The sequence below is a fragment of the Monodelphis domestica genome, chromosome 3 (assembly GCF_027887165.1).
Source record: "Monodelphis domestica isolate mMonDom1 chromosome 3, mMonDom1.pri, whole genome shotgun sequence".
In the NCBI taxonomy this organism is placed as follows: Eukaryota; Metazoa; Chordata; class Mammalia; order Didelphimorphia; family Didelphidae; genus Monodelphis; species Monodelphis domestica.
Genome location: NC_077229.1, coordinates 498868923 through 498891483, shown reverse-complemented (window position 1 = coordinate 498891483; position 22561 = coordinate 498868923). Strand labels below are relative to the sequence as shown.

General features: G+C 36.7%; 1 protein-coding gene across 18 annotated transcripts in view; it reads left to right on the top strand.

The window, feature by feature from the left end:
- MAST4 (microtubule associated serine/threonine kinase family member 4) overlaps positions 1-22561 on the top strand; it is an 818549-nt gene that overhangs the window by 531751 nt on the left and 264237 nt on the right. For 2 of the 18 annotated variants that reach the window (XM_056824840.1, XM_056824838.1), the window contains exon 1: positions 7315-21478. The exons of the other annotated variants lie outside the window; for them this stretch is intronic. In XM_056824840.1, the coding sequence (XP_056680818.1) occupies positions 21432-21478 (47 nt within the window). In that variant the 5' untranslated portion in view covers positions 7315-21431. Of the gene's footprint in view, positions 1-7314; positions 21479-22561 lie in introns of those variants that run through there. 18 annotated transcript variants of the gene reach the window in all.

Sequence of the window (22561 nt, the reverse complement as noted above, 5' to 3'; positions counted from 1 at the left end):
GGCAAAATATACTGCAGTGGTTTGACTTTTTCTAATTGAGCTTATTTTACTAATGAGGAAACCAAAGCCAAAAGGGTTAAGTGACTTACTCAGGTCCCCATAGCTAATAAGTGCCTGAGGCCAAATTTGAAATAAAAAAAAAGATAAATCCTCCTGCCTCCAGGGCTAGCATTCTATCTACTGTACCACCTAGCTGCTCCTATTATTATGAATACTATTATATTATTATTATATTAACAAAAAACTTTCAGTTATCACTTTATCACTTACACCATCCCATTTCCGTCACAGTAAAATATTCAAGAGTGAGGGGTAGAAGTCAAGTGCATGTAGAAAACATATTGCTGTGAAGACACAGAGACTCAGTATTCCAGAGCTATGAGTTTGAAGTCATGGGCCAAAACAAATAAATAAATAAGAATTTTTAAAAGCTTAAAAAAATCACTTGACAAATGTTAATTTATGCATCTTCAAAGACATATAAAGCCTGGAATTTCACACCCTGTGGTAGAGCCTACAGATTTTCATTTCTCTGAATCAAACTTCCATTCCCACAAGAGAAGACTTTCAGGATAATGTCACTAAACATCGTTTTTCACATCTTTTCAGAGTTATAAACATAAACAGCTAACATAGACCTCTCAGCAAAGACCTTTCCTTCCCCAGTCCTACTTCCCACCCTTCCTTGTAGTTGGTGGGTCTTCTTGTTGAACCCAAGTCCTGACACTTTAATCATTTTGTATATCAGTTTTTTCTTATAGTTTGCATGAACATTTCTTGAGAGTTTGTGTGGTAATATTCTGGAGAATGGTTACTTGTCACCAGTGAAGAAATAGCCTAAAGCAGATATGTTATTTTTACTGTTAATAGTGCAATATACCATGTGAGGATGTGAAGAAAGTACTTATTCATTGAACAACGATCTGTTCAAGCCATTTCCAAATGTTGAAAGAGAAAGGATCCTTGAAAGATGCAAAATTTGCCTTCCACACAAGGCTATGTTTTAAATTTGTAATTTAAATTAAGAAATTTCTTTGTTTTTAAGTGAAACATTTATTTGAAAAGATAGGGAGGAGCACGGGATCATAAATCTATAGCTAGAAGAGATTTCATAAGTTGTTCAACAAGTTTTAACCTCTTTTGTATAATGAATTCTTTTAGGCAGCCTGGGGAAGCCAATGTTGCTCCTTCTTCAAATAATGATTTTATATACAAAATATGCATGAGTACACAAGGAAAAACTATTTTTAAATAGAATTATCAAAATAGTTTTTAAAATAAGTTCAAAGTTGAGAAGCCAGTCCAACCTAGTCCAAATTTAGCTACTTAATCTAAAATCTTCATTTTACAGGTGAGCAAATCCAGTTAACTGACTTCTAAAGTCACAGTTAAGTGTCCTTAAAAAAGTATCAGGTGGGATTTGAACCTAGGTTCCTTGACCCCAGAGTCAATTTCTTCTGTACTAGCAGCACAGTTGCCAGTAATAACCTTCTTCTGTTTGGGAAAGATGGTCATCAGGAAGCGCCATCTATATGTTCAAAGAATAAAAGGAACAGGAGGCACAGAATCAGTTAAACTTTGGAAATTTGTCTGTTATGGTCATTTAGAGAAACAGACAAAGAAAATGTCAATAGTCTAGAGCTAATTTCCAGTGCTAAAGTCAAAAAGGTATTTATTTATGATTTGATAAAGGACAAAGATCAAGGTAAAAGTGATCCTATACTTTCTTTTAAAATTTAACATCCTTACTAAGATTAATGTTACCTAGGGTCAAAACTAGAAGATGTTTGTCCCTGGGGCAAATCCTGTTTTGAAGGCATACTCTATGGGTGGCTTGGAAAAGGAATTGAAGTTAGCAAGAAATGGAACATCCTTTTGGTGGATACATCCCAAGATGACTCAAGATTTCTAGAGAGGTCTTTTAAACAGGAATTATTCTCAGTCATTGGGCATAGTGGTAAGTTGTTTCTTCACCATTGGCACAGAAGAAGTCTGATTATTAGGATGAAGAGCAGGATGAGGGAACAGAAAGATGATTAGTGCATTTGTTAAGGGGTTTTAAAGGGGGCAGGCTAGAAGGAAGGATATGATGAAGCCCAGCTCCTTTGGGCTTTAGGAGATTGTTAAATTTTCAGTGTGAACATTTATTTTTTTATTTTTATTTATTTTTAAAAACCCTTACCTTCTGTCTTGGAGCCAATCAAGGCAGAAGAATGGTAAGGGCTAGGCAATGGGGGTCAAGTGACTTGCCCAGGGTCACACAGCTGGGAAATGTCTGAGGCCAGATTTGAACCCAGGACCTCTCATATCTAGGCCTGACTCTCAATCCGATGAGCTACCCAGATGCCCCTGAATATTTATAACTTGGGAATTGGCAAATATCAGCTCTTTTTAAAATAGCTTAGACTTAAGGAAATGATGGGGAAATTTTTAATAATGTAGATTAAACCTAAAATATGTTGTGTACATTATTTGGAGGGAGAGAAGAGTCATGTTTTAAAAATTTAGCAATATACATATGGCAAGGAGCCATCTAACATAGCCACCGCCCAAAACCCAAATGGAATACAACCAATTAGAGTTTCATATTAGGCTTGGAAAAGACTTGGATATCACAGTGTCATCCCTTAATTTTACAAAAGAGGAAATTTATTTCAGAATTAGAAGAAGCAAAATAACTTACTAAGGGTCACTGGGTAAGACCCCCTCAATTTGTATTGAAATGAATGCCAAGTCAAGGTTTACAAGATCTAGTCAAATGGAGCACAAATCTCTGACTTTGGGCTTAGAGCTAAAAGGAACTTTAAAGGCAAATAATGAATAAGATTTGCATCTGAGCAGGGACTAGCCAAGTTGCTAAAATCTATTAACTGAACCCCCCCACCCCCCGCCACCCTCCAGAGCAACATCTTCTGTTTTCATAGTTTAAAATAAGCACCTGGTTCTTTTTTGTAAGCAGTCTCTCTCTCTCTCTCTCCAATTGCATCCTGTCCCCCTGATAAATGTGGTCTCTTCCTACTGGGCTATCTTCAGCAAGGGCAGAAAGGTGGGTCAATGGAGAGATCAGTGTGTTTAGAGTCAATAACTGTTTTTTAAATTTTAATTTTAAAATATTTTCCATGTTTACATATTCATTTTCTTTCCCATCCTCCTCACAGAGCCAACAAGAAATTCTTCTGGGTTGTACAAATGTTACCACTTGATACCTATTTCCATTTTATTTATTTTTGCTATAGAGAGATCTTTTAAAGCCTAAACCCCAGATCACATACTTACATATGTGTGTGTGTGTGATAAGTGATGTCATATGTTCTGCTTTTGCATTTCTATCAGGAACTCTTGAGTTCAAATCAACCCCAGACACTTATTGGCAGTGTGACTATGAGTAAGTCCCTTAACCTATGTTTGCGTCAACCCACTGGAAAAGGAAATGGTGCACCATTCCAGCATCCTTGCCATGAAAGTCTGTGGTCCACAGGTCACAGGATCAGACATGACTGAATGATAACATCTTTTAGCAGGTGGTCCAAGCAAAGATATGAGAGGAACCTAGTGTTTCCAAGAAAGAAGGAGGCAGAAGTGTCTAGACGAAAGAAAGCATGAACTGAAGCGCTTTCTCCCTCTCTTGCCTTAACTGAGCTGAAGTTCATCACTTCCACCTCCCCTCCATCACCTTGGGAAGATCATACTGAGAAGCAACTAAGACTGTAACCCTAGGCTTAAGGAGACATTTTTTTCCTTCCAAGATATCCTAGCTACTTTTTCAGTGTTTCCAACTCAGTCACTCACATCCCCTACACATATATTCCTGGGTTTTACGTCCAGAAAGGAAACAAGATATCCAAACACTTTTACAAAGAAAGATTCTGGAATTGCAGAAACAGAAGCATCCTTAAGAAACCATAGCTCTTCCACCTTCAAAGGATTATGTTTGCCACTTACTTTATCCCTTTCAGTTCATTGCTCTCCCTACCTTGCCTCATTTTTTCATTTAAATTAATTTATTTAATCAATTTAGAACATCATTCCTTGGTTACAAGAATTATATTATTTCCCTCCCTCCTCTCCCCCAACCCTTCCCATAGCTGATGTGCAATTTCACTGGGTATTACATGTGTCCTTGATCAAAACCTATTTTCATGTTGTTGGTGTTTGCATTAGGAAGTTCAATTAAAGTCTACATTCCCAATCATATCTCCTTGGTCCATGTAATCAAGCAGTTGTTTTTCTTCTGTGTTTCTGCTCCCGCAGTTTTCTCTCTGAATGTGGATAGTGTTTTTTTCTCGTATATCCCTCAAAGTTGTTCATGATCACTGCATTGCCACTAATGGAGAAGTCCATTACATTCCATTGTACCACAGTGTATCAGTCTCTGTGTATAATATTCTCCTGGTTCAGCTTCTTTCACTCTACATCAGTTCCTGGAAGTCATTCTAGTCACTTGGAATTCCTTCACTTTGTTATTCCTTTGAGCACAATAGTATTCCATCACCAACATATAACACAGTTTGTTCAGCCATTCCCCAATTGAAGGGCATCCCCTCATTTTCCAATATTTGCCACCACAAAGAGTACAGCTATAAATATTCTTGTACAAGTCTTTTTCCTTATTATCGCTTAGGGGTACAAACCTAGCAGTGCTATGACTGGATCAAAGAGCAGACGGTCTTTTATCACCCTTTGGGCATAGTTCCAAATTGCCCTCCAGAATGGTTGGATTAATTCACAACTCCACCAGTAATGCATTAGTGTCCCTACTTTGCCACATCCCCTCCAGCATTCATTACTTTACTCTGCTGACATGTTAGCCAATCTGCTAGGTGTGAGGTGATACCTCAGACTTGTTTTGATTTTCATTTCTCTGATTATAAGAGATTTAGAACACTTTTTCATTTGCTTATTAATAGTTTTGATTTCTTTAACTGAAAATTGCCTATTCATGTCCCTTGCCCATTTATCAATTGAAAAATGGCTTGATTTTTTTGTATAATTATTTTAGCTCTTTATACATTTGAGTAATCAGGCCTTTGTCAGAGATTTTTGTTATGAAGATTGTTTCTTAATTGGTTGCTTCCCTTCTAATTTTGGTTGCATTGGTTTTGTTTATGTAAAACCTTTTTAATTTGATGTAATCAAAATTATTGATTTTACATTTTGTGATTTTTTCTAGCTCTTGCTTGGTTTTAAAGTCTTTCCTTTCCCAACGATCTGACATGTATACTATTATATGTTCACCTAATTTGCTTATAGTGTAAAAAATAGACTTGAGTCCAGGACTGCAATCCCTAGAAGCCCTTGCTCCACTTCCCCAGAATGCTTTGTAATCTCACTGAAAACCTCACCTGGGCTGAGAACGAGATGGGGTATTTAACCTGATTGCAAAGGCTTTGGGGCCATTTTTCTTCCCTGTTTTCTGCTTGCAAGAAGACATGGCTCTTTTCATAATGTAGGTGAGGTTGTGTCTAGGCCTCTCTCTGGCCTAGTCACGTGCTTTCTTATCCTGTATTTTCTTTAATCCTTAATCTTTAATAAACCTCATAAAAATATAATACTCCTTGCAGAGAGAAACTAATTTCTATCTTGCCTCAGTCTCCCCTAAAATTTTAATCCTTACAATAGTTTCCTTCTTTATATTCAAGTCATTCACCTGTTCTGAGTTTATCTTGGTGTAGGGTGTGAGATGTTGATTCAAACCTAATCTCTTCCATACTGTCTTCCAGTTTTCCCAGCAATTTTTGTCAAATAGTGGATGTTGGTCCCAAAAGCTAGAATCTTTGGGCTTATCATAGACTGTCTTGCTCAGGTCACTTTCCCCAAGTCTATTCCACTGATACTCCTTTCTGTCTCCTTGCCAGTACCAAATGATAGAAATTTCCCCCTGACTACTGCTTTGGCTGCATCCCATAGATTTTGAAAGGATATCTCATCATTGTCATTTTCTTCAATGAAATTAGTGTTTCTATGATTTGTTCTTTAACCGATTTTGGAGAATCATATCATTTAATTTCCAATTAACTTTTTGTTTGCCTCTCCATGTACCCTTACAAATTGTTATTTTCATTGCATTGTGATCTGAGAAGGTTGCATTTATTATTTCTGCTCTTTTTGTACCTGTTTGCACTGTTTTTATGCCCTAGTACATGGAAAGTATTTGTGAATGTGCCATGTGCTGCTGAAAAGAAGGTGTATTCCTTTTTGTCCCTATTTATTTTTCTCCAAATACCTACTAATTTTTATGAGATTTCATTTACTTCTCTTACCTCTTTCTTATGTTTTTTTTGGTTTGATTTATCTAGTTCTGATAGAGGAAAGTTCAGGTCTCCCACTAGTATAGTTTTTCTATCTATTTAATCCTTGAGCTCCACTAGTTTCTCCTTCAGAAATTTTGGATGCTATGCCATTTGGTGCATACATGTTGAGTACTGATATTTCCTCATTGTCTATACTGCCTTTTATCAGGATGTAATTACCTTCCCTATCTCTTTTAACTAGATCTATTTTTACTTTACCTTTGTTAGACATCATGATTGTGACTCCTGTCTTCTGTTTATCAGTTGATGCCCAATAGATTTGGCTCCATTCTCTTACTTTTACCCTATGCATGTCTAACTTCCTCATGTGTGTTTCTTGTAGACAGCATATGGTAAGGTTTTGGTTTCTCATCCACTCTGCTATTTGCTTGCATTTTATGGGTGAGTTCATTCCATTCACATTCAGAGTCATGATTACCAGCTATGTATTTCCTAGCATTTTGATTTCCACTCCTAGTCTTGTCTTTTCTTCTTTCACTATTTCCTTCTATACCAATGTTTTGTTTTTAATCAGTCCCCCTAATTCCCACTCTTATTTTAATTCCCTTTCTACCCCCCTCCCTTCTTATTCCCCTCTTATTTTCTTTACAGTCCTTTTATACTACCCCCCTACCCTCCCTTGTAGTGCTTCCCTCCCCACCAGTCCATTTATTACCCTTCTACTTCCCTATAGGTCCCAAATCAGTTCTCTACCCCAATGTATTTGACTGTTCTTCTCTCTGAGTCAATTTCAATGCATGTAAAAGTTGAGTATTTCCTATCTCCAAGCTCTTTACCCTTCCAGTGTATTGATTTTCTACCCCTTCCACCATTAGCTTTTTTGTGATATATAAATTTACCCCCTTTTGTTTCTTTTCCCATTTCTTTTAGTATTAACCTCTTTTTTAGCTCTAGTTTATATATATATATATACATATTCATGTATTTATGCATATATATATATATATATACATATTTATGTCTTGGCATTTCATCCTATATAGTTTGTCACTGTTCCCTCTAAGTATAATTCTTCTAGCTGCCCAGATGATAATAACAATTTTTAAGAGTTACCAATGACCTCTTTTCTTATAGGGATACATATCATTTTAACTTATTGGGTCTCTTAAAAAAAGGCTTGTTTTGGGGTGGTTTTGTTTTGTTTTTCTTTGTTCCCTCTTTCTTAATTACCTTTTGATGATTCTCTTGGGTTCTGTACTTGGGCATCAAATTTTCTGTTCAGGTCTGGTCTTTTCTTCAAATTCTTGGAATTCTTCTATTTTGTTAAATGACCATACTTTCCCCTGTAAGAATATAGTCAGTTTTGTTGAGTAATTGATTCTTGGTTGTAGACCTAGTTTCCTTGCTTTCTGGAATATCATATTCCATGCCTTTCAGTCCTGCAGTGTAGATGCAACCATATCCTGTGCTATCCTCACTGTGGTTCCATGGTATATGAATGACTTCTTCTTGTCAGGTTGTAATATCTTTGATTTAGTCTGACAGTTCTTGAATTTGGTTCTAACATTCCTGGGTGTTGTCAGTTGGGGATTAAGTACAGGAGGTGATCTGTGGATTCTTTCAATTTCCACTTTTCCCTCTTGTTCTAGAATATTGGGGCCGTTTTCTTGGATAATTTCCTGTAGTATGATGTCCAGGCTTTTTCTTTTTTCATGGTCTTCTGGTAGACCAATAATTCTTAAATTGTCTCTTCTCGAACAATTTTCTAAATCTTCTCTTTTGTGAATGAGATGCTTTATATTTTCCTCAATGTTTTCATTCTTTTGGTTTTGTTTTATAGTGTCCTGCTGCCTTGTGAAGTCACTTAATTCTAGTTGTTGTATTCTGGATTTTAAAGACTGGATCTCATCCCTGGCTTTTTGGTCATCCTCCTGATGGTTAATTTTGGCTTTCAAGACACTATTTTCTTGTTTTAGTTCAAGTGCCTCTGTTTACTGACTCATCTTACTTTTTAAGTTCTTTTCCCAGTTGTCTTCAGCCTCTCTTCATTGTGTTTTGAATTGTATTTTGAGTCTTCCAGAGTCTGTATCCAATTAGCTGGGGTTTCTGTTTTTTTCTTGGTGTTCCCTCATCCTTCTCTTTTTTTTTGCTCTTTTTTTGCATCCATTTGCTCTTTGTTCATTGCCTGTATAGAAGCTGTCAGTTGTAATTTCTTTTATCTTTTTCTGTTGTTTGCTCATATTTACCCCTTCTTTACTCCCTGCAGTTGCCTGAGCTCTTGCTCCTCTCATTTTTTTTTGTGGTTTGGGACTTTTCTGTCAGCCTTCACCCTTGGAGCTTTGTCAACAAGTCTCTCAGTGTGCAGTCTGTGGGTGAGGGGTATTGGAGCTTGAGCTTCCCTACCCTCTAAAGGCTTTGATGGGATTAAGTCTAGCTGTGTTGAGCTGGATGTGCCCTGAGGCCAAAACCTTGGTAAGGGGGAAGCAATATGTAGTGTCTCCCCTGCTGCAACTAGGCTGACCACTCTGAGTTCTGCTCTTCTTCTCTAACTGCTTCCCCACCACCTGTGTTTGCCACTCTGAGCCTAGCACAGCTTTGTCCACAAGGTACACTCTCCGTACCATCACTCTTGCCTGCCTGGAGGTTCCAGCTACCACTGGAGGCTTAGTGCTCTAGGTGGGGGAGAGATCCCGGGACCTTCCTTCTTCCTTCCCCTTAGATCAGAGGTTTCTCGAATTCTGACTTTGGGGGGGCGTACCTTTTAAGTTGAGTCTAGCAAGAGGGTACCTGGGCTCTCTCTTGTTCCTAGGTTTGATTTTCAGTCCCCTACGAACATTTAGTTTGTAATCGGTAAGGAAGGGTTTTCAGAGGTCTGAAGTTTCACTACCTCTATGTTGCCATCTTGACTCTACCTCTCCCTTGCCTCATTTCTTCTTCTCTCTCAATGGGCAGATAGTGTGTGGGAGAAACTATCTCCCATCTCCCTCACAAACAGATGTACACATATGCTGGCTTCTCACCTCTTCTTTTTTCCATGACCTCCTCAGGGAAAAAGATATGTTTGATGGAAAGGCCACTGCCATCAGTACTGAGAGAAACCTATTCTTTGGGCCCCTTCTGCCTTCTGATCCCACCAACCCAAGAAACCTGAGGAGATAGTCAAGACAAAATTTTGCACCTCTTTGTTGTTCCCATTTTGATATTTTAATCAGTGTATCTCCATCAGTTTCTATAGGAAAAATCATCATCCCTAAAAAACACTCTCTTTTAAGGATTTACAGGATAATAATTGGTAGAGAAAGGGGTTACCTGCTCCCATAGTTTCTGGTTCAAGCTTTGAAATCTTTAGGCCCCACCAATGAGTTGAATTAGAGAACAGGAATAAAAATTTCCCCTTCTTTACCAAAGGTTAACTAATTCAGGATGTATGAAGGGTCTTATCACTTACTATGAGACCATCTGGGCAAAAGAATTTCAATGACAATGGAAGATTCTTATCAAAATATTAAGAAGCACCTTTAAGTTCACCAAGTTCAAGCATCTCATAGGGATATGTGCCAAATGATGTGGCAAGTTGCTTTAGTTTATTTTCTCAAGTGCAGAGTTAAAAACCTCATCAATGTGCTTATGACTTAGATATCCTTAGGATTCTCCATATGAAATGCTACCTCAGATTTCACAGGGGAACAAAAATCAACTTCTACTACACAAAGATCTTAATGAGGCCTTATTAATATAGTTGGGCATAAATTCATATACTCATGTCTATATTCTTGAGCAAACATATTAAATCATTTACATTCCTCAGGGTAAAGAAAGATAACCGAGTTACAGAATTTTAGGCAGCACTATCATGTCCTTATAATGATGATGATAATAATAAGAGCTTATGCATAGGGCTTCAAGGTTTACAAAGGGCTTCACAACAATCTCACAACAACCCTGGGAGGTTGATGTTATTATTATCCTTATTTTACAGATGAAGAAACTGAGGGACAATGAGGTTAAGTGACTTGGCCAGAGTCAAAGCATTGGTTCAGTGTCTGAGACTAGTTTTGAGCCCAATTTTTCTTTCTTGTTCTTTAAGCCATTACTTTTTGTTTTAGTAACAACTTTTAGACAGAAGGGCAAGGGCTAGACAAACTGAGTTAAATGACTTGCTCAGAATTATAGAGCTAGGAAATATCTGAGGTCAAATTTGAACCCAATTCCTCCTGACTCCAGACCTGACACTCTATCTTCTGTCCCTCCTTCCTGCTCCTGAACTCAAATTTTCTTGATTCCAGATCCACTGGGATGCCTAGCGGCCTTATTCAAATAAAAAGGAGGATCAGAATCAGAATCCAGATTTTATAGAAAATAATGCAGCTAATGCATTTTTCTCTGCCACACAATTTTGTTCTAGGCTCTAGAGACCAGAATTGTGTCTCTACACTGGATTTAGTTATCATCTGATCTCTAGTCTCCCATCTCTGACTACCTATTGGACATCTTGAAATAGATGCCCTAGAGACATCTTTAAAAAAAAAAACAACCCTTCACTTCCATTTAAAATTAATACTGTGTATTGGTTACAAGACAGAAGAATACTTAGGGCTAGACAATAACTTGCTCAGAGTCACATAGCTAGAATGTGTCCACTGAGCCACCTAGCTGTCCCTAGTTGTCCACTTTTGAAAAGGACGTGTATAGTTTCATTTTTTATTTCTATGAAAATTATTTTCTAGTTCTATATGTTTACAACTAGAATGGAGTAAGGAAAAATATTTTAAACTGTTTATTATGTGTGAATCACTGAGCTTAGCATTGGGAATATAAATGAAAAAATTTGGCAATCCTTCCTTTCAAAGAGTTCATGTTCTATTTGGGAAGAAAATATATAATATGAAGTTTCAGCTGTAGAGTAGATAGATAGACTTAGTGGTCCGTAGAGTTTGATGACAGGACATTTGACCAGGTCTGGAGATCTCTAAGGCATAGTAGTAGGTAGATGGAAAGGCTTGGTGATCCTGCATTTTACTAAAAGGTTTGAACTTGGTGACTTCCTGCACATTAAAGAATGATGAATGACCTTTTTCACCCTGTAGCCAGAGATATGGAGAGATGCAGATTCACAGCTGAATCTTTATTGAATAAGGAGAAATCTCTATAGAATCTGAGGAAGAGGTAGCTAGGTGGCGGCTCAATGGATTGAGAGCCAGACCCAGAGGCAAGAATTACTGAGTTCAAATCTGACCTCAGAAAATTCCTAGCTCTGTGATTAATTCCCATTGCCTAGAACTCACTGCTTTTCTGCCTTGGACAATGCACAGTATTAATTCTAAGATGAAAGGTAAGGGTATAAAAAAAAATAAAGGAATCTAGAAGAGGTTCTCTGAGATATTAGGGGAAGGACTAACACACCAGTATCATTACTCTACCCTCCATCAACTAATGAGATGTTATAAGTTAATTCCCAGAGATTGAATGCATTTTATTATTGATATATTAAATGATCATTAATGTATTAAATGTATCTTCTCATCTTTCTCATTCATTTTCTCAAAAAATATTCAGAAAGGATAACAATTTGTGTTATTTAAGTCTTATTACTTTACTGCAGATGTTGATCATTTTAATGATTTTTTATCTTAATTCTCTATAGTTCTCTAATAATCTTTACCTTTGGTGCCTCAGTTATAAGAAATAGTTAAGTTGCTTCCTGCCCTCATCACCCCATTTCTCCTTTAATGAAGTTCTTTTGAACCTCTACGCTTACAGATTCTTTTCATTTTTTTCCTCAATAACCCTTAGACAAAGTACGCCTCTTTGAGGAAAATAATATTTTCTTGCTTTAAAAGAAAAAAACAATGAACCCTTAATTTCCATCTTTAGATTCAATACTGTGTATTGGTTCCAAGGCAGAAGAATGGTAAGGGTTAGGCAATTTGGGTTAAGTGACTTTCCTAGGAAGCATCTGCAGTCAAATTTGAACCCAGGACCTCCTTTCTCTAGGCTTGGCTATCTAGCCACCAAGGCACCTAGCTTCCCTGACTTACTTTTTTTTTTTTTAGTAAATGAAAACATTGGGTTATTAACTAGTCCTTTCAAGCTATTCAGATTTTCTAGTTTGTCTTAAATGCCTTTGATTTGATATGGTTGTATTTTGAATATTTTCCTTAACTCTAGTCTTCTCAAAAAGAATGCTCTTAAAACTTCATTTTATTATATATAACTTAATTATATATGTGTATGTATATACATACACATAGATAGATAGATAGATAGATAGATAGATAGATAGATAGATAGATAGATAGATATCTCAAAACTTCATTTCAGGGTAGCAATTTTTTGAGAAATTCACATATTAGTTTCTCCTTTTTTCCCTATTGATAACAAGTAGTTTGCCCTGGATTACTGACTAAAATTCCTTGGTTCATAATCTCATCCTCATTATCTTTGGTCTGTGTACCCTATGGATCCTGATAAGCACATGTCTTAGTATCTTAAATATATGATTCTGTTCTGGTAGTGTACCATGGATGCTATCAATCTGTAAGGTACATTCCAATTTCATTTCTTCCAGGCAACTTTATTCTGTTATTTCTTGAAATATGTTATTCAAGTCTATATTTTCCAAGAAAATTTTTTGATAATTTTTTCAAGATCTTTTTTTGCAAGCCTTTAAAAATGTATCAATGTAAATGTTGTTTCAATCTTCATTGTGTTTAACTTTGCTTGATATAGTTAATCATTCTTGTTAATTCATAGGACTTTTGAATTGTCTTCTCTAATTTTACTGAGGTTTTTTTTCGTTCTAGTCTTAATTGTTTATTTCCTGTTCAGATTTTTCAGTAAGTCAAATTTCACTTATCTTTTCCTTCAGCACTTTCATCAGACATTTCATTCACTCTTAATGATTCTTGTGGGAGAAGGGGGAAGGGAATAAACATTTATATAGTGCCTACTGTTTTTGAAACTGTGCTAAGTGCTTTATAAATATTATCTTGTTTAACTTGTGGCCCTCCCCCCCCCCCTTTTTCTAGGATTCATGTTGTAGGTATTGAAAACTTTTTCTCTTTTAGGCATTCTTCTTGGCATTCTGTTATCATAGAGTATTTGAATATTGTCTTATTTCCATAATCTCTAGTAGTGGGCTTTTTTTGCAAGGGGCAGAGATTTATTTCTCATCTTCTTATTATCATTTTTGTTTTCCTTTCTCAGTTTGTCACATTTTTAACAATTTAAAGGTAATGAGAGAGATGGATTTAAATCTCCAATTCAGTTATATTGTCTGAAGTCATGTTTATTAAAATTCAAGCCTTTCAAGTTCAGAGAGTACATTTTTTATTGATAGTGAAAATTTAAGGGAAAGTTTAAGAAGCCCTCCCTCAGACATCTTCAGATGACTCTTTAAAGCAATTTTATAATAATAAATAGAATATCTAAGCTATATGCTTGTTCTTTGCTTTGTTCTCTCATACATTTTTGCTACAATTTCACTCCTTTTACACTCATCCTCTTTAACTTATTCTTTAAGCCATACTGATATTTTATACCAAGATTCAGGCTTATTCAACATAAAATTGTTTTGTGTCTTACTATCATGTGCCAGTTAGTAAGATTTTTAGAAAACCTAAGAATTGGTATAATTCAGCATGCTATCCTAAATGAGTCCCTGTGGCTTAATCACCTAGGAAAATATTTGATTGTAAACTAACTATATAATTGGAAATCAATTCTTTTTTTTCCCCTTTGCCCTTTTGGTGGGGATCATAGATGAATGAATGTTTGTACAAGATTGCTATGTCCTGTATTTTTCTGGTACCCCTTTTCAAAAGGACAGTATACTAGAGAATTCTGTTTCTACCTTTATGTTCAGCTAATTAGAACCACAATCACTGACTAAAGGAACTGACTCATAAGTAATTAGGAAGATTGTTTTTTCAATGATATACTCAGATCATTATCAGAGGGAAGAATTTATTGCTTTATTTCTCTGTTCCTCAGTTTCACCAAAGGAAGCTTAAATTTTTTTGTCCTCAATATGTGACCAAAAAAGAAAACATTTTAAAAAATTGTGTTCGTATTTGTTTATTTAGTATATGTTTTTATTTCTGAATAAATGCTCTATCCTCTCTCTGTAAGCTATGACCATAACAGTCATTTTGGGAAAGATTCCCCTTTGTCTTGTAAATTTAACACATTATAATTTGTACCTCAAAAAAGTTATGGTGTCTTCCTTTTTTCCATTAGACTAAGGGTCCTGGGGAGGACAAAAATAAGCAAGACATTATCATTGATCTCAGGAATTTTGCAGATTATTTAAGGGCTTGTATTGAAGTTAAATTTCATTATTTCTTTCTTTGTAGTATCTATCAGTTTTCCCCTTTCCTCTCCAGCTTAATTCTAATTTCCTTTTCTGTGCTTAAATAATAATTTATCTAGATTAAAATATTACATTTTTCTCCAATTTCCTTGCTTAAATTTCATATCTCCTTTGTTAATCTTGATTTTTGGCACAGAGAAGTTTGCCATCAGAGCACCATGCTCCTTATTGAATACCTGCCTATTCAGAACCTTCTAATGGATTTCCCTTACAATTACTTTCAACATTTGTTACAGTTTCACTCTATGCAATAGTGCCCTGGTAGGAGTTTGTGATACAAATACAAAAATGAAATCTTTTCTGTACTTAGACAGTTAATAGTCTACCCGTGTAACACAATATGAATCTAGAGAAGTAAATTTGAAATAATTTGAGGAGAGATTTTCCCACTAACCATGCTGCGTAGGAAGGGCATCCGGGAAGATTTTAAGGCAGAAGTGGCACCTGAGTTGAACTTCAAAGAGTCATTTAATAAATGTTTATTAAATGCCTACTCAGTAAACATTTATTAAGCACCATCTATGTTCCAGACCTTCTGCTAAGGACTGAAGATAACAAAAGAGGCAATAGACAGGCCCTGCCTTCAGGGAGTTTGTAATCTAATAGGAGTTGATCACAAGCAAACAAATGGGTACAAACAAGCTATAAAATAGATAAAAAGCAGGAGGTAAAGATTTTATGAGTATTCGATAAGGAGGGATTGCAGTGTTGTTTGAAGGGAACATCTAAAAGTCCAATTTATTTCCTAACATAGAAGGCACCGGGGAGAGTGACTTAACATAAAGCTGGAAAGGTAAGTGGTAGCTAGTTTGTGGAAGATATTAAATCCTGGACTGAAGAATTTGGCCTGTCAACTAAGGTCAAGTGGGGACTATGGACAAAAAAAAATTTTTTTAAGAGACAAATGACATGGTCAGATATCTGTCCTATGAAGATTATATTATAACTCTGTGGGAAGTGGTTTAGAAAGGAGAATAGGTAAGGCTTGAATGATCAATTAAAAATTTGTTATGATAATCTGAGTAATGGTGAGGACAGGATGGGTCTGTCCTGATTTAATGTCTATGTAAATAGCAAAGGGAGAGCAAATACCAGAGGTTGGTTTGTGTTTTTTAGAGCAGGATTGGTGAAGTCTGGTAGCTTTTAGGGATATGAGGAATCTGGGAGGTCACCAAGTGAAGGAGAGGGTACTAACAGTGAGTACTTTGAGGTTAGAAACCCAAATAACTTGGAAAAAATCTATTTAGTAAAGCATATCCACCAGCAAAAATTTGAGAAGGGTTTGATGACAATGAGGGAAAGAAATGTTTCTCTTTGAATCCCTTGACCTAAGCTGCCAATGAGGTTCAGGGAGAGATATCTAGCAGGAGATTGGCAGTATGGGAGTGAAATCCAGAAGATGTTGGGGTTGAATACATCGATTTGGAAGTCAGTTGTTTAGAGATAATAACTGAACTGATGGGAGGAGAGAACAAAGGGGGAAAAAGAAGAGGGCCTTTAAGGGAAGAGGAGTGATGTGGGGAGAAAGATACTTAAGAGAAAAGAGATGAATAATAATCTTGCTACAGATCTTGAAAAGAAGGAATAATCATTTCCATATTAGGCTAAACAAATATTGGAGACCTAGTAGAAATATAAGACATAGTCTGAATCCTCAAGAAAGTTACAGTGTAGTTGGGGTGATAACAGTAAATAACACAGAAAATTCAAGACTATCTCATTGAGTGATGACAAAATTTCTGATGGAAACTAAACATTGGAGGAATTCAGAGGCTAGAGAAGTAAAGGATGGATTTATAGAGGAAGAAGCAGAATCTGAATTGGATTTTGAAAAAAGAAAAACAGTTTATTAGGTTATAGAAGTGTGAGAATTGAAGCGGTATGTATTATAAATCTGGGGAGATTTTAATCTTTAGGAAAGTTCTTGAATAAATTTATTTAGACGTTAAATGAGAATAATGTTTATTAGGAGCCAACACTGGTTCACTAAGAAAAAACATGCCAAGCTGGCTTCATTTCTTTCCTTTTTTTGCCATAAAATTATTAAATAGGCAGATTAGAGTGACGACATAGCCACTGCATTTCAGGTTTTCAGGAAGACATCTGATAAATTATTTCATGATAATCTTTTTTGACACTCTAGTGGTAAATATGAGCTGAATGATAGTATTCTTAGATGGATTTTGTAACCAGATGGACAATCTGAGAAAACTTATTAGTGAGTCAGGGTCAACGTTGAGGTAGGTACTATTGGTGGAGCTGTGAACTGATCCATCCATCTTGGAGAGCAATTTGAAATTATACCTAGAGAGTTAGAAAACTTTGTTTACTCTTAAACTCAGCAATATTGCTAGGTTTGTTTCCTAAAGCCTCAGGGAAAAAGGAAAAGAACCTACATGTTCCAAAATATTTATGGCAGCTCTCTTTGTTGTGGCAAAGAACTGGAAATTGAGGGGATGCCCATCAGTTGGGGAATGGCTAGATGAATTGTATATGATTGTGATGGAATTCTATTATAAGAAACAATGAGCTGACTAATTTTTTTAAGTACTTGGAAAGAACCACACGGGATAATGAATAGCAAAATGAGTTGAACCAAAAGAACAACATATACAGCTACAGATTTTGTGCTTGAAGAGTAAATTATATCAATGTTACCTCTAGATAATGAACTAGAAATGGAAACATGAAAGACATAACTTATATAAAGATATGTCTCCTGGATGATGGCTTCTATGATGTGGGGAGAGTGAAGGAGGGCCTGAGACACTTGTAAATAAATTCTATTAATAAAAAAAAAAAATCTTGAGGTAGGTATGGCATGCTCCAGCCTTGATCAGAATATTTTGGTAACTAGTTAGATGAGAGGAAAATTTTTGAAATTTGCAAATAACATAGTATTTAATATAATGGATGAAACTGCTTATCAGCAAGTAAGTATTAAATTCCTGCTATATGCCAGATGCTATTCTAGGCACTAGGGATACAAATACAAAGAATGAAGGAATCCCTATTCAGGAAGGAATCCCAAGGAGTTTACATTCAAATGGAGGAAGACAAAATAAGTATATACAGGAGAATATGCAGAATAAATACAGAGAATAATGGCACAACAGTTGAATTTAAAAGTTGGGGCAACCCAGAAGGACTTTATATATAGAAAGTTTAAGCAGTGTCTTGAAGAAAGGGAAGCATTCTCTGAGACAGAGGCAAAGAGGGAGTGCATTCCAGCCATGGTGTATGGCCTATGCAAGGGCATAGTACTGGAAGATGGAGTGTTGTGTGTGGGAAATGGTGAAAAGGTCAGTTGGCTGTTATGCAGAGTACAGATTGTAGTGTAACACACAATGAGACCACTGCAATTTTACTTTACTGTGTTTTTTTCAGCTATGTCTCATGCTTCTCATGCATTCTATACTCTCTTCTGCTATTGTATTATTAGTTTTTCCCCAAGCATGCTTCCATGTCTCTTCACTTCACTGTTTTTTCCAGGCTCTGCCTTGAGAATCCACCCATCCTCTATGAAAGCTCCTCTTATCATCATCATCTCAGCAAATAATAATCTATCCCTCATCTGATCATAGAACAATGGAATATTGAGGTTGGGAGGACTAGTGATCGTCCAGTCTTAACTTCTCATTTTACAATTGTGGGAAATGAAGTCTAGAGAGGTAAAGGGAAATGACCAAATTTCATTGTATAAGCACTTTGTACCTTATTTTATTTTATTTATTATATTTATGTGAATCTTATCACCTCAATTAGATTTTTAATTTCCATTGGGGTGAGAGACTAGATCAAATTTATATTCATATCTCCATCAGGTCCCAATGTGGACCCCTAATAAATATTTGTTGAATGAATAAATTGTGCCTTATATTTGTATAATGTGGGAAATTCATGAAGAGGAAGTCCTGACTTGTTGTCTAAGAGTAGATTTAGAGAGGAAGAAGTGGGGAGAAATATAATAGCTGTGGGCAAAATTTGGTGGTTTATAATAAAGACAAGGGCTTCTTCATATTCACTATAATTTATGAGGGAAGAATTATGACTAAAGACCAAAAATTACAAAGAGTCAGAGAGAAAGAACTTTCTAACAAAACTGTCCAATTTAGACTATGCCTGTATACAGTATTTATATAATACTTTAACAGCAATTATATTTCACAATACCTTAAAATATCTATGGTTTCATGAGTATAGGTAGCCCTGGTATGTAATGTAGATTATGATCCCTCTGTGCTTTACAAGATGATTTCATGAAATAAATTTCATGAAAATAATTCAATTGTCAGATATCCAGTGATAGGACATTCCACATTTAGCTTGGGTGGTCTAAAGACCAGATGATGACAGGCACACAATTCACTGCTGGGACATGTAGCTAGTCTTTTTTAAAAACTCTTGCCTTCTGTTTTAGAATTGATGCCTTATATTGGTTCCAAGGCAGAAGAGTGGTAAGGGTTAGGCAATGGGGGTTAAGTGACTTGCCCAGGGTCACACAGCTTGGAAGTGTTTGAGGCCAAACTTGAACCTTGGACCTCCTGTCTCTAGACCTGGCTCTCAATCCATTAAGCCATCCAGCTGCCCCCAAACTGTAGCTAGTCTTGCTGGTTTGATGTATTTAGAACCTCCTTGTATTTACATGCCTCTAACACAGTCTCCAAGAGCCAAGGGTCATCTCCATACTATAACAAGGACTTTGGCAGCAATTTGAGATTACATTGATATAGAATGTTACATGGAAAATGGGAAAACTTTAATGGGAAAATTTTCCCTAAGAAATAAAACTACCTAAATGTGAACTGATGGACTATTTTTTTAAGGTGACAAATTCCCCAGCACTAGTGATGCAAGAAAATTTTTAAGCGAAAGCTGAAGAATGACCATTTCCTGGGTATGTTGACCACTTGGGTCCATACCTTTGTACAAGTGGTCCTTCATGTTTGGAATGCAATTACTCCTCACTTTCATCTATTTCAGAGACACCTCGCCCCCTTTAAAGCATAAATTAAGTCTTACCTCTTATTTAAGATCCTTAATGTCCTTACCTCTCCCTACCCTCAGTTATTACTATTTATGCTTTTAAAATTATTTTGTATTTATATATTTATATTGTGTTTATTAACTTATATACCTATTCACATGGCTTCAGGAAAAAGGTTTGAAAGAAAGAAGTGGTTCATTTTTTTATTTGTGTATTTCCAGACATTTAAATGTTTGAGATGAGTAGGAGTGGATCAGATAGTGAGAAGTTTCCTTTTTTTTCTGCTAACAGGTTAGACTGGATAGTCTCTAGCATTCTTTCTAATTGTGAAAGTCTGGGATTCTGAGATCTATAAGCCTAGTTGAATATGCTCATATTGCTCTAGGACTGACCAATTTGATGTGGGATACCCATGTTGGGCTCTGAATTATTTAAAATTTAAATAATTCTTGACCTAAAGAGTAAGATGAGGGGCTCCAATTCTACAAAATAAGCCAGCAGATGTTGACAAGTTTTATTTTTGTCTGTTTTGAATTTCATTAGCAGAGAGAGCTTCATGGTGAGAATGCTCAGTCTACCAATGAAGGTTAGTCCTAGAGAGTTGGTTAGAAACATTGAGGATAAATGACTTGTCATGATCACCCAGCCAGCCAATATGTGTCAGAGGTATGACTTGAACCTAGATGGTCCTGACTCCCAGGACGGGTTATTTAACCACTAACCATATTATCTTTGTACTTTGTAACAAGTATAAAAATTGTATTAAAGGAAGTGAGTTAGATAAGTTGTTCCTACAGCATAATACAAGTTCACTCTTTAAGTCAGGAATGCTGGTGGGGAAATAGGTTCTTTGAAGGCAGGGTGGAATTTTAGCCTTTCATGAAATATGCTCACTTTTCCTTCCTTGGGCTATGTGAAATATATAGCATTTAGAGCTTCCAAATTGAGCTTTACAATTGAAATTGAAAAGTTACCCTTCTATCTCCTGTTGGCACTTTTCATCATTGACTCTATATTAAGGGGACAATTTAAAAAAAAATTGCCTGCCTGCCCTCTCCCCTTTCTCCATAGCCTATGACTTCCCTCAAATTAATGCAGTTAGTTTATTCCTGTTTCCTATGGTTTCCAGTTCTAGGAAGGAGCCCGATTATTTTCCTTCAGTGCCTTTCTCCTATCTCTTTCCTGCAGAAAAATGAGTAATTCTCTTAACTCTACCAAGGAAAAAGGAACCTGGAACTTGGGCAAGATGGCTAAATGCTCTTTGACAGCTTCCTAGGCAAGTGGTCAGCACTGACTGAAAATAAACTCTATTCAGAGGTGGCCACTGCTGTGGCACGATGATGATGATGATTCTTAAAGCTGGCAGCCCAGTCCGCATGCGGCCAAGTGGACTTTTCAATCTGCGGAGGTGAAAAGTGTGTGTGTTCCCGGGGCGACTTTTTATTTATTTATTTTTTTTAATATCAGAAACAAATGACTAGCTCTGCAGAGCTGAAAGCTTCCTTCCCTTCCCAAAGTCAGTTCAGGGCGCGCTGCTGCTGCTGCTGCTGCTGCTGCTACTGCTACTGCTGCTGCTGCTGCTGCCGCCGCCGCCGCAGCCACCACCGCGGCTGCTGCTGCTCTCTTGTAGAAACCCGGCTGGCTGACATCTCTTGATTACAGCGAGAGGTGGAAGGACCCAAACTTGCTGTCTCCCCCCCTCCCCCAAGAGATTGTTAGTCCATTCCTTTATAGTGGTTCATTTTGGCTCTCTGTCATCACCAGGATGCTGGCAGGGAATGTGTGTCATGGTTACAGTAGAGTGTGGTGACATATAACAGCCATGGAAGCCCAGCGGGAAAGGCTACAAATTCCAGGGTTGACCTTGGAGTAAGTATTGTCTGTCTTTAATATTTTAATGCTTTCTGCATGGCTAGCTTTCCTGCAGCCAATAGCTATTTAGCATTTGTTTGTACTGACAGGCTCCTCGGAGCACTGCAGTGTGAGGTGGAAGGAACGCGTCTGAAATGCATCCGCATTTGGTCTCTGCTAATGTGTGTGAGCCTAGACCCAGGATTTTGCAGTGCGATTGACAGAAAGCTTTGTTGCATTTTTAAAGTTCCTAAATCTCAGTTCTGGAAACATCTTAACAGCTCATTGTGAAAGAATCTGTCCGCAGGCCACGGTGTGTCTGCCTTTTCTCCCCCTGTCTTACTGTTTGTTTATCCCAGTGCTGCCTTTTTCTGAAAGGCCTCTGTCTATATTGAATAAAGGGAGAGCGCTACAGAGGATTAGAGGGTAATAGAAATGTTATTTGTGATCAGTCATTAGATGTGATCCATGTTTGATGTGCGTAACAGAATATTAATGAGCTGGATTACATTGGGACTCATCTCTGCCGAGTATCCAGTCACTGCATCCCCTGTGTTTACCTAGTTCAGCTGTGTTTACTTGGCTTTTATTTTTTTATTTTTTTTATTTTTTGGAGCTGATTAACTCATCTGTCTGCTTTCTGCTTTTATTTGGCTGTAGCTAGGTGAACATGTCCACGTTTAATCTGTGGCGCACAAGTTTAGTACATTCTTTGATCCAGGAAGTGTCATTACATTTTTATTTTAAATCTCTTATTCAAAGATTGAGTGTATGTTGGCTTACCTTCCTGTTCTCTGTGTTTAAAATGAGAAACATGGAAAGGAATATCCATCTGAGAGAAAATAATTGGAGCATTCTCTTGTTTTGTGCCTTCTTAAAGAGCTACTAGATGAAATCATATTTTAAGGAAATCTCAAGTCTAGTTTTCTTATCTAGGCTATTCTGACAACTGCAGGTAATAGGGAATTAGACCTGCACTCACAGACCCAGTATTGATCATTCTTTGGGAATCCCACAGATGCGTCATACTAGGGAAATTTTTTCCTTAAGTAATTAATAATGGCTCTGTTTCAAAGTGATTTTTAACATTTTATAAAATTT